The sequence below is a fragment of the Balaenoptera musculus genome, chromosome 19 (genome assembly GCF_009873245.2).
Source record: "Balaenoptera musculus isolate JJ_BM4_2016_0621 chromosome 19, mBalMus1.pri.v3, whole genome shotgun sequence".
In the NCBI taxonomy this organism is placed as follows: Eukaryota; Metazoa; Chordata; class Mammalia; order Artiodactyla; family Balaenopteridae; genus Balaenoptera; species Balaenoptera musculus.
Genome location: NC_045803.1, coordinates 11,926,599 through 11,944,953, shown reverse-complemented (window position 1 = coordinate 11,944,953; position 18,355 = coordinate 11,926,599). Strand labels below are relative to the sequence as shown.

The window sequence follows — 18,355 nt, the reverse complement described above, 5'->3', positions numbered from 1 at the left end:
GCCACAACTAGAGAGCTGCAACTACTAAGCCCGCGCACCACAACTAGAAGAGAAGCCCACAGGCTGCAACGAAGAGCCCAGGCACCACAACTAAGACCTGACGCAGCCAAAAATAAAATAAGTAAATAAATAAATAAATAAATATTTTTTAAAAAGACATGCATAGAGGGAAGATGATGTGAACACACAAGAGGAAGACAGCCATTTACAAGCCAAGGAGAAAGGCCTGGAAGAGATCTTTCCCTCACAGCCCTCAGGAGGAACCAACCCTGCTGATACTTTTATTTTGGACTTCCAGCCTCTCAATCTGTGGTACTTAGTTACGGCAACCTCAGCAAACTAATTAACAGGCCAAGAGATAATTTAAGATGACCTTCACTACAGGTGCTAGAAGCCAGCTTTGGGGCTAGGACAGAAGAGGAAGGGTGAGTGCCAGTCAGAGGCACAGGGAAGGGATGAGGGCCCTGAGACAAGATTCTGGAGCTTGAAGCAGGTGTCTGTGCAGCTCCCAACCACCCTCTCTGCCCTCCAGTTTCCCCTAACCCATTAGTCCTGCATTGGCAATTGTGGCCAAGATCCGAGACCTTGCACCACACCTATAGGTACACAATGACCCAGGAAAACCACATACTGTTACAGCTCAAAGGAGGTGAGTGCTAGAGGCCTGAGTCCCAAGAAGAAGGGAGGGTGGCTCAGAGTCCTGGGTCCTGAGAGACAGGGTCTTTGGGACCAGAACTCTCTCTTACTGTATATATGAACTGTTCCTAATATTTATGTTAATAACCATATTAATAATAATATTCTTAATATTAACAGTCCCCAATTGAAAACTCTTAATATATTTTTACATAAAATTTAGAGTTTTACCAACACCATTCTTATTGCGGCATTTTTCTCTATTAAAAATAAATATTCATTTATACCATAGAACTCACAGAAACAGTACCAAGTCTGAAAGAACACAAAGGGCATCTCTACTTCATGTTACATCAGAAAGCTTATATATATATATACATATATATATGAAATAGGATATTCCAGCCATGAACAAGAAATCTGAATGATACAACGTGTTCATGATACTGACACACGTGGGTTAGATACGATGGCAATCTGTCATTCAGGGGTGCCGGAAGTAACACTGAAGCCCGCATTACTCTATTCAGCCTTCCAGAAGGTCACGGAGGAGGCTGGTGCCATGACGTGTTCAGATCATGAGGCCTGGGCTGAGCAGGGACCACTGCAAGCGACGGGTGAGAAGGCCAAGTTGACTTCCAGCGGCTACGGCCACTGGATGGGTGCTGGGGCAGGGGCCAGGCTGGAAACATGCGAGGCAATTTGGACAGGGAGAAAAGTTTAGTGGGTGAAAGCCAAGGGTTTAACTTCCTAGTGTGGCTGGAGAAGTAAGGACTCCATAACCCAAAGAGAGAAAAGTGTAAGCAAGGCCATTTGGGGATGCACCGCCCACCTCGCACTGCCGACCTAGCGCGGCAAAGACCAGCGAGTTCTAGGTCCCCCGGCTTGCCGGCCCCTCGGCGTCCTGCGCATGCGTACCTGGCAAGGCAGCCAGGGATAGGCCAATGGGGTGCGGCGTTCCTCCAGGCTCATCCAATGAGCTCATCAGATGCTTTCGTATCGACCAACGGGGCTTCGAGTGATCTGTCCGGTGAAGCAGGCCCCGCCTTCCGTGCCTCGGAAAGACCAGAAGGAGAAGGCCCGGCTGGGCGAGTGGAGCGTTCCAGGGCGTTCCTTCGGCACAAGGAGATTCTTGTGAGATCATATAGAAGCCAGGAGGAATTCTGGTCCCTTAAAGAGTAAAAGGGTGTCTGGGGGCCCAGATTCCTGGGTCCTGAGGAAAGAGAAGGCGGGGGGCGGGGGGGGGGGGCGGGGCGGGGCGTGCGGGACTCCTGGAGCTGAGCGGGGCGAGGGCCGGGGCTCTGCGCTCTTGGGTCGGAGAGGGGGAGAGGCTGGGTGCCCAGAATCATGTGTCCTGACAGAAAAGGTGACTGAACCCAAACTCCTGGGTCCCTAGGTAGGACAGGGCTGAGATCTCAGAATCCTGGGTTCGGATGAAGTTGGGGGCTGGGGACTGAGGTTCTTGGGCCTCGAAAGAGCGTAGGTTTGAACCTGGACTCCGGAGTCTGAGGGAGAAGGGGCCTCTGGGCCAGATTACGGATCCAGAGATTGGAGGGTAGGGGGCTGTTGAGCTTGGTATAGGTGGCTGAGTCTGACAAGTACAGCTAGGGAAACTGAGGCTTGTTAACTAGTTAACTTGCCCAAACTCACAAGCTAGATCGGGACAGACTGACTTTAGAGATCATCGTTTTATATACCCGTCAACTCTGCCCTGAAGTCAGCACTTGTTGCCAGAACTTAGATCTAATCTCGTTCCATGTGGTTGAAAAGCTTCTTCTCCATCAAATCACAGACCTGATCAGTTCTTCCAAACGTCTCTAAAAGAAGCCATGGGAGCCTGTCGTTTCCAGGTTTTACTGTTCCTCTTTCTCCTGGGAGCCCCGACCTTGATCTGTATGTATTGGGGATGTGGGGGGAGAGCGGCTGGGTCACGGAGGATGGATTTCTGGTGAAAAAGGAGTGGTTTGGGGCCCCACGGAGAAGGGCAAGTGCTTATCTTTATCTCATTTTCTCCCCAGTGGCACAAAAATTGCATTGTCAAAAGAGTACATTCGTGGGTTTAGAAGCGGATCCAGTAGAGACATTTAACTGGACCACAGACAAAGTTGAGACTTGTGACAATGGGGCATTGTGCCAGGAAACTGTGCTGATGATTAAAGCTGGTAAAATGAGAAAGAGGCAATTGGGCTGGCGGGACGGGGCAGGGAGGAAGGGGATTATGTCCATGTTAGTGCGGTTCCCCCCTCCCCAGGCCAAACGTTAGGCCCCACCCCCATCCACTTTCTTCCCCTCTTGTCTCACAGCAGGGACCAAGACAGCAATTTTGGCCACTAAGGGCTGCAGCTCAGACGGGGCACCGGCAATAATGTTTATCCAGCACACGCCAGCCCCTGGCCTAGTCGCAATCTCCTACAGTAACTACTGTGAAGATTCCTTCTGCAACAACAAAGAGGACTTATATGAGTTATGGAGGACAGAAGAGATTGCCGGTACCCTGGGAGGGGAGAGATGGGTGCTGAGAGGAGCTCTATACACCCCTGAAAAAACGGGAGGTCTTCCTTGTTTGTGTTCTTACTCAGCTTAGGTCCAAGTGGGCCATACACAAAAGGACCTCAGACCTTTTGCTTGTCTTTCTTTTTCTTTTTTTTTTTAAATTTTTTTATTTCATTATTATTATTTTTTAAAGAGACTGCAACCTATTTTATTTATTTATTTATTTTTGGCTGTGTTGGGTCCTTGTTTCTGTGCGAGGGCTTCCCCCAGCTGCAGCAAGCGGGGGCCACTCTTCATCGCGGTGCGCGGGCCTCTCACTATCGCGGCTTCTCTTGTTGCGGAGCACAGGCTCCAGACGCGCAGGCTCAGTAGTTGTGGCTCACGGGCCCAGTTGCTCTGCGGCATGTGGGATCTTCCCAGACCAGGGCTCGAACCCGTGTCCCCTGCATTGGCAGGCAGACTCCCAACCACTGCGCCATCAGGGAAGCCCCCTTGTCTTTCTTTCTCTAAATTGTTACCTTGAGGTCTGGAAACACTGCTCCAAGCAGAGGGACATCAGTGAAGGCTGGAGTGTAAATGGGGTTCATTAAGCAATACAGTGTCAGTGGAGGTTTCTGAGCAGGGTGGCGGTATCATCAATCTAACAAGCATTGCTTCCGCCTTGCCGCATGGCCACAGCCCAGTTCCCCTGTTGGTCCTCAAGGCCTATAGAAATCTGGCCCCGCCTATCTTTTCAGCTCATTTCCTTCTCTTCCTTCTCTCATTTATTGTATTCTGGTTGGGGCTAGGATTCAAAATATTTAACAGTGGAGATGGTACTGACCAATCAGAATAGACGCTGGCTATAAAAAACAGTCCAGTCCCACCTGTGCCTACCAGCTGCGTATCAACACCACAGTTTCGCACAATTCTCCATCCACCAAGCCGCCTCACACCTCCAGCCCTCTGTCCTCGCTGTTTCCCTTGCTCCCCTCCCCCCCCCCCCATTTCCACATAGCTAATCTCTGTTCTTCCTCCATCTCGACTCAGGCGTCTGCTCTGGGAAAATATGTAACCAAATTATTTTAGGTACTTAGGTCCTCCTCCATTTCTTTGCCACTAGACCTTGGACACAATGCCTACAATTCAGTATGGTAGTTAATTACTTACATGTCTGTCTCCTGCAAGGCAGTGATCCTAGATGGCAGGAACTGTGTCCTTTTCATATCTGTATCTCCACACCTGAGCACAGAGTTTGGAAGTCATGTTGGATGGGGTTCTGACAGCACAGAGATCAGTCGGAGAGGGGTGGGGAGGTGGTATTAATAGTCCTTGAGTAGAGAGGCATCAGCAGGAAAGACTTGAGGAAGAGAAGGCAGCAAGGGGAGGCAACTCGAGAGGCGGGACGCGCCCTTACTTGTCCCTCTCTCTCCCCCTTCAGCTCCCAGAGAGTCAACAGCCCTCCGCTGCCCAACCTGTCTGGCTTTGGGGTCCTGTTTGAATGCTCCTTCTCTTCCCTGCCCCAACGATACAAATCGATGCTATCAAGGAAAACTTCAGGTCACTGGAGGTAAACTGAACATCTGATGGTTTCAGAGGCTGGAAAACCAGACATCTGAGTGTAGCCCAAGAGGTTCTGACACTCAGGGTTCCAGGAATGAGGGAGGACTGGACTCCTCTCTGATTTCCTAAAACATCTGTGTGTCTCCCCATCCTTCCTTGTTCCACAGGAGACCTCAGCGCACCTTTGGAGATCAAAGGCTGTACATCCGCAGATGGTTGCAGGCTGATGTCTGGGATCTTTACAATAGGGCCCCTGTGGGTGAAGGAAACGTGTCCACTCAGGTCTGTCTCTCCCCGAAAGGTTGAAAGTGGGGCCACATGGCTTCACACTTCAGCTTGGAGGTTAGAGCTACTGCTGCCGCTGTTGCTGCAACCGCTTGTCCGTTGAGTAGGTGCTTCTGGTCCCGGGTCACTGGACATCTCTTTTGAGTGGTCATCAGCAAGTTGAGGAGCAGGTGGAAGTTTGAAGAACAGTTCCAGTGGATGTATTTGACATTTCTAATAAAGTTTCTGCTGTGATCTGTGTATGCCTCAAAACTAGAAGTGGCATTATTGAGCTAAAAGGGCCCTTAAAATTCATCTTCTCCAATCTACACATTTTGCAGAAAGGGAATCAAAGATCTCGAAAACTTTAATGAATTTCTCACACTTACATAGCTATGGGCAGAGCCAGGACCAGAACTCTGATGTTTTGACCTAAAGTCTTGTTTTCCTTTCACTCTAATAGGTGTCCTTCTCTTGCTAGCTGGACAAGAGGCTAATGTTGTCCTCCTCCAGAACGCTCCCAACCCAGTTGTAAGGCCAACGTCACCTGCTTTGGGGTTCTAATATTTCCCTGGGAGGTGGGGCAGAATGAGAAAAATCAGACTCTAAATTCTTCAATTATAGTGGCCCCATCTCCCTCTATCCTGTTTGTCCCTTGCCCACTTTACATCATTCCTTCCCATCTCTGCTGACTACTTAATGCCTCCTCAGTGGACAGAAGGAACTTAGGAGGGACCTGGGGCTCAGTAGGGTCTGATGAATGTTGGTGTAAAACTATTGGGTGGGGAGATTCTTTTTTCACATTCTTATGCTTATTTATTTAACTTATTACTCAAGAATACATAAAGCCTATGTTATTGTAAAAGACTCCAGTGATATAGCAGCTGTATAGAGCAAAGTAAAAGGTAGAGTAAAGGGGAACAGACTTTCTTTCATTTTTTTAAAAAACAGCCTTATTGAGGCTTAATTGACATACAATAAACTGCACTGGGAGTGGGAGGAGAGACTTTTAATACAAACTGTTGACCCCTCCCACAAAGGACAGGGGAGTCTGATCATAGTATAGTCCAGCCAAGCTCCTTCTAGAAAGTTCTCTAGTTCTTACTATTTGAGTTAAAGGCCCACTCCAGCTACTACGTTATCTTTGTTCCCAGGCATCCAGTTCTCCATTGTGTCAGTTTGGTGAATCTCTCTAAAGAGGGAAACACCAACAAATAAAACTTTAACTTAATGAGGGGACATATAAATTTGGGAAATTACAAGCATTCAGAGCCTTGACTGGTAAGTACTATTTGGGGTAAAACACAAAATCAAAAACAAAAAACGAACCGAAAAAGCCAAGTAGCTGTTTCCCATAGGACACTGGCTTCTTAATGGCACTGAAGACAGTTGCAGAAGACACTCCTGAGTAAATGGAGGAGAGCCACAATTTTCAAAAATTTGGCCTGTGAATTGTTTTGGTATTTTTAAAATTATATCTATCATATGCCAGAGAGCTTTATGCAGCATGTACAAATTTCTCAGTCCACAAACTCAAGTGTGCCAACTTTCTTAATTTTTAAATATATAATATAAACTATTTAAATATATTATTTCTTTTTATGATAATTTTGTTTTTAAATATATTATTTCTTTTTATGATAATTTTGTTTATAACAATCCCCCATTCTACCTAGTGGTAGGTAGAAACTTAACCAGTCTGAGTAAACTCGGTCATGTCAGGGTTTTCTCAGTCATTTCAGATCTAAGTTCAGTCAATTCAGGGCTTGTTTTCTTTTCCACTCTCCTCACCCAGGGCTTTGCTATAGTGCTGGTGGGCAGGAGATGACTGTCTAGTTCTCACCTCTCATGCTGCTCATGTCCAGGTTCTTACTGATGCCTGGTTCTCAGCTTCCATTCCTGCTGGCTTCCACTGGGAAATCTTCAACCCTGTCTGGGGATTCATGGGCTCCACGCAGGCCCTGTTAAGCTCTGCCATCCCTCTTAGCGACTTCGGGGCCTCTTCCAACTGCTCTCAAATAATCTAAAGGAGCCTAGGAATCCCATATAGGTGATGAAATTCCTGAAGATCTGGAGAGAAGATCCTTTCATAGAGACTTGCTTTCTCCCAAGGTACTTGAGAACGAGATGCGGCCTAGACCCTGCAATTTATCACCCAGCATACACAGACCACTATCACACATTCTTCTCAAATCTACTTTTTCTTTTTCCAACAATCATGCCATAGGAATTCCCTGGCGGTCCAGTGATTGGGACTCTGCACTCTCAATGCCAAGGGCCCAGGGCTGGGGTTCAATCCCTGGTCAGGGAACTGAGATCCCACAACAAACAAAACAATCATGCCATAAAGCCTTCATTCTTAGACTGAAACTTTAAAATTCCAAGTCTAAAAGTCAAAAGTTGGGCCTTTGGAATTACATCAACTTCAATTTACATAGCCTACTCTGAAATTTCAGGGCTGAACATGAAGGTATTTCTGGCTCTTTGCATTTCTAGGGTAATAGGCCTACTGACTGACTGGAGGAGAAGGGGCAAGAGAATTAGTACAAAGAATGGGGGCGTGGGGAGATAACAGTAATAGCATAATATCACCCTGCCGTACATGTGCTTCACCCACCCGGATTTAGCTTCCATCATCACAAATGATATTCATTGCTCCCTCCAGGGCTGCGTTCACGTCCTTTCCTCCCTGAAATTCCATTTCCTCTTCCCACCTACCCACCCCAGAGGGCCCCACTAGACATCTCACTGCCAACTCCAGCAGACCTTTCCGGACTTCTCTGGCACCCACTGATCTCCCTCAGCATAGCCCCAGTACCTCTGCCAGCCTTCCTTCAATATTTTACAGTTTCCCACACAACGTATAATCTCCCCTGTCAAGGTAGCAGCACTTCAGGGACAGGCATTATTTCCAGCAGCTTTACAACTTAACAGCACCCATAAGATGTGACTGGCAACTTGAGGTTATGGGTCTTCTGCTTATTGAAGTGAACCAAACTCCACTACACATGCACACACACCCCTCTCCAACAACAAAACTAACCACCATCAACTGCAGCCAATTACCTGAAACTTGATGCTGATGTGAAAAAAAAAAAGACAGTAAGTTCTAGAGAGTAGACAAGAAAAGAGGTAGAAGTCTAAGAAGGATGGGCACTGCAGAAAGTAAGAATTTGAAAATTCTTCTCTTTTGTCAGTGATGTTATAGTGGCCAGGTGGGCACATCCTCGTTTGGGGCAGTGATGTCAGAGTGGGAGATGAGTTTTTTTTTGTTTTTTTTGTTTATTTATTTATTTTGGCTGTGTTGGGTCTTCATTGCTGCACGCGGGCTTTGTCTAGTTGTGGCGAGCAGCGGCTGTTCTTCGTTGTGGTACGTGGGCTTCTCATTGCAGTGGCTTCTCTTGTTGTGGAGCACGGGCTCTAGGCGCATAGGCTTCAGTAGTTGTGGCACATGGGCTCAGTAGTTGTGGCGCACGGGCTTAGTTGCTCCACGGCTTGTGGGATCTTCCCGGACCAGGGCTTGAACCCACGTCCCCTGCATTGGCAGGCGGATTCTTAACCACTGCTCCATCAGGGAAGCCCTGCATTATGTTTTTTTAAAAAGTAAGAAATTTCCTTTGCAGCGAAATATCACTTGTATAAATTAAACAAGGCACAGAGTTCCCTGGTGGCCTAGTGGTTAGGATTCGGGGCCTTCACTGCCGTGGCCGAGTTCAATCCCTGGTCGAGGAACTGAGATCCTGCAAGCCATGTGCGGCCAAAAACAATTTTGGCATGGCCAAAAAAATTAATTAATTAATTAATTGAACAATGCTACAGTCAGAACACAGAACAGTTTCTTCATCTCAAAAGCTCTCTTGTTCTGCTCCTTTGTAATCACATCCTCCCTCATCCAAGTCCTTGACAACCACTGATCTGTTCTCTGATCACTATAGATTTGTCTTCTCAAAAAAAGTCATAGAAATGGAATCATACAGAATGGAACTTTTTGAAACCAACTACTTTCACTCAGCATGATGGCTCTGAGATTCATCCATGTTGTGTATATCAACAGCTCTTCCTTTTAATTGAGAAATATTATTATATTGTATGGACATACCACTGTTTGTTTATCCATTAACTCATTGAAGACGTCTGGGTTGTTTCTAGTTTGGGGCAGTTATAAAGTAAACATTTGTGTACAAGTGTTTGCTGTAAACATTTGGGTACAAGTTTTTATGTAAACATAAAATTGTATTTCTCTAGGGTAAATACTTAGGAGTAGGATTGCTGGGTCATATGGCAAGAGTGTGTTTAACTTTACAAGAAACTGAGAAACTGTTTTCCAGAGTGCTTGTATCATTTTTTTATTCCCACTAGCAATGGATGAGAATTCTAGTTTTGCAGTTTTCAGGATACAGGTCCTGAACATATGTTGTTAGAGTCATAGTTATTTCACCTTTATGGGGCTATTGTAAATGGTACTTTTAAATTTCAGTTTTCAATTTTTCATTGCTGGTATAGAAAATAAGTGCAATTGATTTTTGTGTGTTGAATCTGGCTAAACTCATTTATTAGTTCTAGGAGCTTTTTTGTGGGCTCCATGAGATTTTCTAAGTAGACAATCATGTCATGTGCAAATAGGGACAGTTTTTTTTTTCTTTCCAGCATGTCGACCTTTTATTTCTTTTCTTTTCTTATTGTAGTGGTTAGGACTTCTAGTACAACGAATAAAAGTAGTGAGCGTGGACACTTTGCTTTGTTCCCAGTCTTAGGAAATTTCTTAAAAAATTAAACATATACTTGCCATAGGATTCTGCCATTCCTTTCCCAGGTACTACCCAAAAGAAACAAAAGCATATGTCCATACAAAGATTTTTATACAAATATTCATAACAGCTTTATTTATAATAACAAAAAACTGGAAACAACTCAAATGCCCATCAACAGTGTAAAAATAAATAAACTATGATATGTCTTCATGATGGAAAACTACTCAGTAAAAAAAGGAATGAACTATTGATGCATACAGCCACGTGGATGAATCTTAAAATAATTATCCTGAATGAAAGAAGCTAGACAAAAAGGAGTCCATACCGTACGATTGCACTTATATTAAACTTCAGAGAACGAAAGTTAAATCTACAGTGACAGAAAGCAGATCTGTGGTTATCTAGAATGGAGAAGGAGGGGGGAATAGATTACAAAGGAGAACAAAGAAACTTTTGGAGTGATGGATACATTCATTATCTTGACTGTGGTAATGGTGAGGTTTCTGGGGTGGTCACATATGTCAAAAATCATCAAATTGTACCCTTTAAATATGTGCAGTGTACTATATGTCAATTATACCTCAATGAAGCTGTAAAAAAAAGCACAAACTGATAACACTTTTTCTGTTTTTCAGTATTACCTTAAATTACCTTTTCTTGATAAAATTGGAGTAGAGATGGAGGAGAGAATTATTATACTGAGAAAACTACTTTTGTGTTTGGTGGTCTGCCAGACTCCAATCCATCCCATCTGTTCCTGCTGTCACCAGTAAATCAACTGGCTTCTTGTGGACACAGTAAAATCTGTCTTTGACAGATATTCTCCTCCACCTCTCAACTCCCTGACCCAGGATTTGCCTCAGGAAGCTGCCATGGCTTGCCAGTCACCTATGAAGGGCTCCCTTCTATGGTAACCAGAGGGGCTCTCTTGTATCCATTTCCATTTCTCTGTTTTTGGGGGGTTTGTTTGTTTATTTGTTCATTTTGCCACACCCTGAGGCTTGTAGGATCTTTGTTTCCTGACCAGGGATCGAACTTGTGCCCCCTACAGTGGAAGTGCAGAGTCCTAACCACTGGACCGCGAGGGAATTCCCTTTCCATTTCTCTTTAATTTTCCAATGTGTGACATTTTATAATGTCCAGATATTTCTTGGTGTTATTGCAGAAGTTAAGGTCTTCCATGTTCTCCACATCCTAAGCCAAAATCAAAATCTCAATATGTGTGGTTTTTTAAAAACAAATTTATTTATTTTTATTTTTATTTATTTTTGGCAGCATTGGGTCTTCATTGTGTGCAGGCTTTCTCTAGTTGCGGCGAGCAGGGGCTACTCTTCGTTGCAGCGTGAGGGCTTCTCACTGCAGTGGCTTCTCTTGTTGTGGAGCATGGGCTCTAGGCACACAGGCTTCAGTAGTTGTGGCTCGCAGGCTCAGTAGTTGTGGCTTGTGGGCTCTAGAGCGCAGGCTCAGTAGTTGTGGCGCACGGGCTTAGTTGCTCCGCGGCATGTAGGATTTTCCTGGACCAGGGTTCGAACCCGTGTCCCCTGCATTGGCAGGAGGATTCTTAACCACTGCGTCACCAGGGAAGCCTCCAATGTGTGTTTTTAGCACGAGGAAGCTGAGTCTCTGGTCCTAGTCCAATATTACTCCCAACTGCTTTGATTTTATGCCTTCAGAATCAGACTCTATCACATGGTACCCTTCCTTGTTGTCAGTATCAACCAGTCCCTGTAAAAAGTCCAGTCCTCAGTTGATAACTTCACCCTTGTCACTGCCTCCTCTCCATCCTTTCTCTTACTACCCAGTAACTGGGTCTCCACCCTTAACCATCTTGCCTCTAATGACTTTTTCTTTCTGTCTCCCTCCTTGTTGTCACAATGCCACTGAAATACTGTACCAACCGTGAAATCTCAATTAAAGGCCTCTCCCATTAACAACTATAACATAAAGGAAGAGGGTAAAGGAATCTATACGATCATAAAGTTTCTACATTTCACTTGAAGTGGCAAAATATTGATTATAAGTAGATAGTGAAGAGTTAAGTATGAGTATTATACTCCCTAGAAAAACCACTAAAAACACCATGGAAGACCAATTATTAAATTGTTAAAGACTAATCATCAGAAGAGATTAAAAATAGGGACTTCCCTGGTGGTCCTGTGGGTAAGACTCTGCGTTCCCAATGCAGGGAGCCCGGGGTCAATCCCTGGTCGGGCAACTAAGAAGGCCGCATGCCACAACTGAGAAATCTACATGCCATAACTAAAGATCCTGAGTGCCACAACTAAGACCCGGAGCAGCCAAAATACATAAATAAATAATATTTTTAAAAAATAAAAATAAAAAATAAAAACATGAACCAAATATATGGTGTCTACAAGATAATCATTGCAAATACAATGATACAGGTAGGTTAAAAATAAAATGATACACTTCCACTTCTGCTCCAAATGGAGTAACAGGGACTAAATTTATCCTCCTACATGAAACAAACAAAAACTAGACAAAATACATTGTTTTCAAGACACCTGACATCAAGCAACAAAGGGCAGTAATTCCTGAGAGATGGGAAAGGAATCAAGGCAAACCCTGTGATGACACCAGCTTTTTATCTTGAGAGAATTTCCGGTCCATAGCACAGGGAAAGAGAACTCAGGTGGAGCCTGGCACCCTGTCTGAGCCAAGGATAATCCAGATCTCAGAGTCTGAGGAAATCAAGGCAGCTTGAGTTCACAGGCCAGAACACCAGCGAGAGGAGGGCAGCACAGAGAGAGAACTCTGGAGATCTGCAGAAGAGTGTTGACCATCACATATGGGTGAGGAAACTACCAGGACTGGGGTAAAAACAATCTGAAAGGATTAGAGGTCAGGCTTGGCCCTCACATCAGGCAGGGAATAATGACTGTTCCCATCAGCCAGAATGGAAATATTCATAACTTACGGGGCGCTGGACACAGGAAGGTCTTGCCTCGGTAGTGGCAATAATTAGCCCCAGATGAGCACTGTTCCAGACCTGCCTAACAAAACATAAAGGCAAGACCAAAAGGATCCAACTGTTTCCAAAAAGCTAAACTGAATTTGATAACAAAACTCAATAATATGTATAGGTAGACAAAAGATATCCAGCACCAAACAAGGTAAAACTCACCATGTCCATGCTATTAGTTCAAAGAAAGTTAGAATGGCTATTTTAATATAAGACAAAGCGTAATTCACATCAAAGAACACTATCAAGGATAAAGATCATCTCATATGAACAACAAGTCAGTTCATCAAGAGGATACAACTATTAAACATGGATGCTCTCGATAATAGAATTTCAAATCTGTGAAACAAAAACTGAAGGAATTGCAGAGTGAAACATAAATCCTCAGTTATAGTTCAGGATTTCAATTCCCTGCTCTCGGTAACTGATAGAACAAGCAGAGAGAAGATCAGCAAGTATATAATAGAACTGGATAACACTATCAACCAATGTGACATAATTGATACGTGTAGGACATTGCACTCTACAAGAGCAGAATACAAATCCTTTTCAAGTATACATGGAACATTTATCAAGATAGGCCATATTCTGGACCAAAAATTTAGTCACAGTAAATTTGGCAGGACTCAGGTCATAGAAATTATGTTCTCATACCACGATGGAATTATATTAAAAATCAATAACAGGGACTTCCCTGGCTGTGAGTGGTTAGGACTCTGCACTTCCGCTGCAGGGGGCATGAGTTCGATCCCTGGTCAGGGAACTAAGATCCCAGAAGCTGCTCAGCAAAGCAAAAAAATAAAATACAATAGAAAAGAAGAAAAAATCAATAACAGGTCCAATCCAGTTCCATCTGGTCCTCCCACCACCCTCCCACCACCCTACTTGGCCAAGGGTCCCAGCAGCTTGGGTGGTGGGAGGAGCACAGGGGCCAGGCAGCCCATCTTGGGAAGGATCTCAGCGTGCCCTTCAGGTAGGCACGGGGCACCCACCCTCCCCACAGCCATGATGTCCAAGACTATGAAGGAGGAGCCCAGGAGGAGATGGGAGGGCTGGTCTGCTAAACCTGCTGCTGCAAAAGTGGAAAGGAAGTCAAAAAGGTGCCAGGAAAAAAAAAAAAAGTGCAAACAAAAGGGAAAAGGGGAACAGAGAGAAAACAGGCTGAAGTACTTAACCAAGAAACTAAAGATTTACCTGCAGAAAGTGGAGAAACTAAAAACAAGGAGAATCCAGGCTCTGATGAAGAAGGAGAAAAAGAAGTCTGATTAATATCATATACCATGCCTTATCAGTGGTCCCTGTTTCCCTTCTTGTACAGTCCAGAGGAATACTTTTTTCAACTCCTTTGTAAATGCAAGTTTTTAGTAGCTCTAGAAACATTTTTAAGAAAGAGGAATCCCGGGATTCCCTGGTGGCGCAGTGGTTAAGAATCCGCCTGCCAATGCGGGAGACACGGGTTCGAGCCCGGGTCCGGGAAGATCCCACATGCCGCGGAGCAAATAAACCCGTAAGCCACAACTACTGAAGCCCGCGCGTCTAGAGCCCGAGCTCTGCAACAAGAGAAGCCACGGCAATGAGAAGCCACGGCAATGAGAAGCCCGCGCACTGGTAGCTCCCACCCGCTGCAACCAGAGAAAAGCCCGCACGCAGCAACAAAGACCCAACGCAGCCAAAAAAAGAAAGCAATCCTACCTCATCCCATTTGTTAAGTGTAGTTTTTTTAAAAGCGTACAATCATTTGCTAGTTGTTTTTTGTTTGCTTGTTTGTTTGGTTTTGGTACAACCAGAAAATAGTGGGATATGGAATACAGGAGATTTAACTGTCTTGGGTGTACTTTTTACATCCTTTAATACAAACCATACTAAATGCAATTTGGAGTCATAGTCATGCATTTAATATGACTTGAACATTTTAAATTACTTCTATTCCTGTGTTGGCACCTGTGAATTTAATTTTGCCTCATTCAAGCCCAGCTAGTAACTTATATATTACTTTTCTAGAATATCTGGGTTTTTTTAAAGGGCAACATGCCTTTTGAAAAACATCAGAGGGCCAAGTATGTGCCAGGTTCTGCCCTCAGGACTGATGCCAGGGCAAAGAGCCCGGTCCAACTTGTCCTTCCAAAGATTACATTCCCCTGGGGAAGATGGACAATTTAAGTGCAAGTAGGGAGCGAAAAAACTAGCAGGACATGACCAGAGAGCCTCATATTGAGGAGTCAGAATATATCTCCAGGGCTTCCCTGGTGGCGCAGTGGTTGAGAGTCTGCCTGCCAATGCAGGGGACACGGGTTCGAGCCCTGGTCTGGGAAGGTCCCACGTGCCGCGGAGCAACTAGGCCCGTGAGCCACAACTACTGAGCCTGCGCGTCTGGAGCCTGTGCTCCGCAACAAGAGAGGCCGTGATAGTGAGAGGCCCGCGCACCGCGATGAAGAGTGGCCCCCGCTTGCCACAACTAGAGAAAGCCCTCGCACAGAAACGAAGACCCAACACAGCCATAAATAAAAAGTAAATAAATAAATAAATAAAAAATAAAATTAAAAAAAAAAAAAAAAAAAAAAAAAGAATATATCTCCAGAAAGAAATAATCAGGAAAGACAAATAATTTATTTTTTTAATATTTTAATTTTATTGAAGTGTAATTGATTTACAATGTTGTGTTAGTTTCTGATGCACAGCAACGTGATTCATATATATATATATATATATTCTTTTTCATATTCTTTTCCATCGTGGTTTATTACAGGATATTGAATATCGTTCCCTGTGCTATGCAGTGGGACCTTGTTGTTCATCTATTTTATATATAGTAATTTGTATCTGCTAATCCCAAACTCCTAATGTATCCCTCCCCCACCCCCTTTCCCCTTTGGTAACCAGAAGTTTGTTTTCTATGTTTGTGACTCTGTTTCTGTTTCCCAAAGTGGGTGTGAGTGGGTCTTGATCAAAGAAATGTTCACATATTGAGGGCTGGGGAAGTCCTTCTGGCTTACACATGAGTTAACTTGAATTTTTCGCTAACTGCAACAGCCTGTTTGTGGCCTATCAAACATACATTGTACATCTGCTTTAATTATTAAAGAAAAGGGTGCATTGACCAGAAGTAAAGACTGTCCATGTTAAAAATAAAGATGAAATGCCTCCATTCCTGGGACGCTAATGCTGATACTCCTTCTACAAGACTCCCTTCCCAGGGGCCCAGACCATACTGACTCGCTGTGTATGTGCTGACTGGTTTTTCTTGAAACCTTGAAGAAATGTACCCCTAACTTGTTTCATATTCTTCTGACACTATATAAAACTGTGCTGAAAACTGTGCTTCTCCAGAGAGGTTCCTCAGAGTTATCTGAGAGAGGCTGTCTCCTGGGCTATAGTCCTCAGTTTGGCTCGAATAAAACTCTTTTCTATTCCTATTGCAGATTGTTTACTTATTATTTTCATTGACAGTCTTAAATAACAAATCCACTCTAACAGTCCAGTCTCCCTAAGCCTCTGAATTCCTTCCTCTGCATTAAACCAAGGGAACTAGGGCATTTCCAATTTGTTCACAATGGGCCATTTATTGGTCCATGTTTCAGCCAATCAACCAACTAAACTGTCCGAGCCCTTTCTAACTCCCTGAGCTGCAATATTAAAAGCAGAATCTCTGCGTAGAGAGCCTGTACCAATAAATTTTACCTGATCCAACTTTTGGTTCCTTCCACCACTATCCGCCACACTTAGTATCCATTCCCACGCGTTTCCCAGATTCCTATCTGAATAAATGATAAAAGTCAAGGAGTTCCTTTGGAGTACCGTGCACCTCCTCATTTCCCACACCTTCAGGGGCCTGCTGGGACTTGAGTCTAGTAACAATAGGTCTAGAAGCAAAGAGGGGTGGTGGGAGTGGGCCCTGAGGAGAATCAGCATCGTCTTGCAGGGTTGCCGTGTGCTCAGGCGATGCAGGCTTAATCCCTTCAGACCAGCTGGAAAGGCCTACATCACTGTGGGTGGAAGGACCACTCTGTGTTGGGAGGTCACCACCACTGGGGGTTGGAAGGCCACTTCTGCTGGACTGGAGCGGGGGAAGCTTCCACCGGGGGTGGGAAAACCTCATCCAATGGCAAAGAAGACATATCACAACTTAGGGGCTCAATGCTTCCACCTTCATCAGAGTCTTCCCACAGGTCCCCATTCCAACTTACAGGATCCCAGCTTCCTCAATCAGTGCCCTCATTTAACAGTAGACAGGGACTTTCCTGGCAGTCCAGGGGTTAAGACTCTGCGCTCCCGCTGAAGGGGGGCCTGGGTTTGATCCCTGGTCGGCGAACTAAGATCCCGCATGCCGCGGGGCGAGGCCAAAAACAAAACAAAAAACAGTAGACACCCTGAGAATCTGAGGGTTCAACTTGCATTGCGATCAAGTTGCCAAATTAGCCAATGGCAGGATGGGGTTCTATGTTTGATTTTTAGCAATTTCAGCCCTGCAGCTATAGGAGATCAGGGTCAAGAAACTCAGGTCATTTAGGCAGCAGTTGGACTAAAAGTTTGAATTCCTGAGCTCATCTTTTATGACTGGGAAGTCATTGGTGTCTTTTTTTTACCACCACGCCCCCTCTCCCCGCACCGCAGGGCTTGTGGGATCTTAGTTCCCCGACCAGGCATTGAACCCGTGCCCCCTGCAGTGGAAGCGCGGAATCCCAACTGGACCGCCAAGGAATTCCCCACTCGTGTCTTTAAATCTAATCAGATCAGAGAGCCAGTTCCAAGAACCTCAGAACCAATTCAGAAAACTCATCCTTAACATGTTGTTCATTTAGAACCATTCTCAGCACAAAAATCTGTATTAGCCAGGGTTCTCCAGAAACAATAGGATATATAGAGAGATATAAGAAAAGATTTTTATAGGAATTGGAGGTGGAGAAGTCCCACAATCTGCTATCCGCAAATTGGAGAACCAGGAAAGCCAGTGGTGTAAGTCTTGTTCTGAATTTGAAATCTGGAGCACCAAGACCAATGATGACCAAGGGCAGGAGAAGAGGGATGTCTCAGCTCAAGCAGAGAGTGAACTCACCCTTCTTCTGCCTTTTTATTCTATGCAGACCCTCAGGGGATTGAACGACGCCCATTCATACTGGTGAGGGCCATCTTCCTTCCTCAGTCTACTGACTCATATGCTAATATCTTCTGGAGACATCCTCAGAGACAAACCCCGAAATAATGTTTTACCGGCTCTCTTGGCATCCCTTACCCCAGTCAAGTTAACACATAAAATTTAAAATCACACAGGCCTAGAAAGGTGGGGTAAGGGATAAATTAGGAGTTTGGGATGAACGTATACACACTTCTATACATAAAATAGATAATCAACACAGACCTACTTTATAGCACAGGAAACTTTACTCAATATTCTGTAATAACCTGTAAGGGAAAAGAATCTGAAAAAGAATGGTTATATGTATATGTATAACCGAATCACTTTCCTGTACACCTGAAACTAACACAACATTGTAAATCAACTATACTCCAATATAAAATAAAAATTTTACTTTATTATTTATTTGTTTGGCCACTGCCACCCAGTTTGCGGGATCTTAGTTCCTCAACCAGGGATCGAACCCATGCCCCCTGCAGTGGAAGCACGGAGCCCTAACCAGGGGACCTTGATCTCATTTTAAATGCATTTCAAACTATTGAGGCTCGGAGA

The 18,355-nt window shown here is 44.6% G+C and overlaps 1 protein-coding gene and 1 long non-coding RNA gene across 2 annotated transcripts; one reads left to right on the top strand and one right to left on the bottom strand.

The window, feature by feature from the left end:
• Positions 1 to 941: 941 nt before the first annotated feature.
• LOC118885883 lies at positions 942 to 4,852 on the bottom strand. The gene is made up of 3 exons (XR_005017575.1): positions 4,279 to 4,852; positions 1,555 to 1,749; positions 942 to 1,318 (listed from the first exon to the last, which is right to left on the bottom strand). It is a non-coding gene; the product is annotated as an uncharacterized LOC118885883 (long non-coding RNA).
• Positions 2,451 to 5,092, top strand: TEX101 (testis expressed 101). Its single transcript, XM_036835058.1, has 5 exons — positions 2,451 to 2,529; positions 2,655 to 2,798; positions 2,943 to 3,125; positions 4,550 to 4,678; positions 4,839 to 5,092. Exons 1-5 carry the CDS (start codon positions 2,466 to 2,468, stop codon positions 5,057 to 5,059), a joined length of 741 nt encoding a protein of 246 aa, XP_036690953.1. The 5' UTR covers positions 2,451 to 2,465; the 3' UTR covers positions 5,060 to 5,092.
• Positions 5,093 to 18,355: the final 13,263 nt, after the last annotated feature.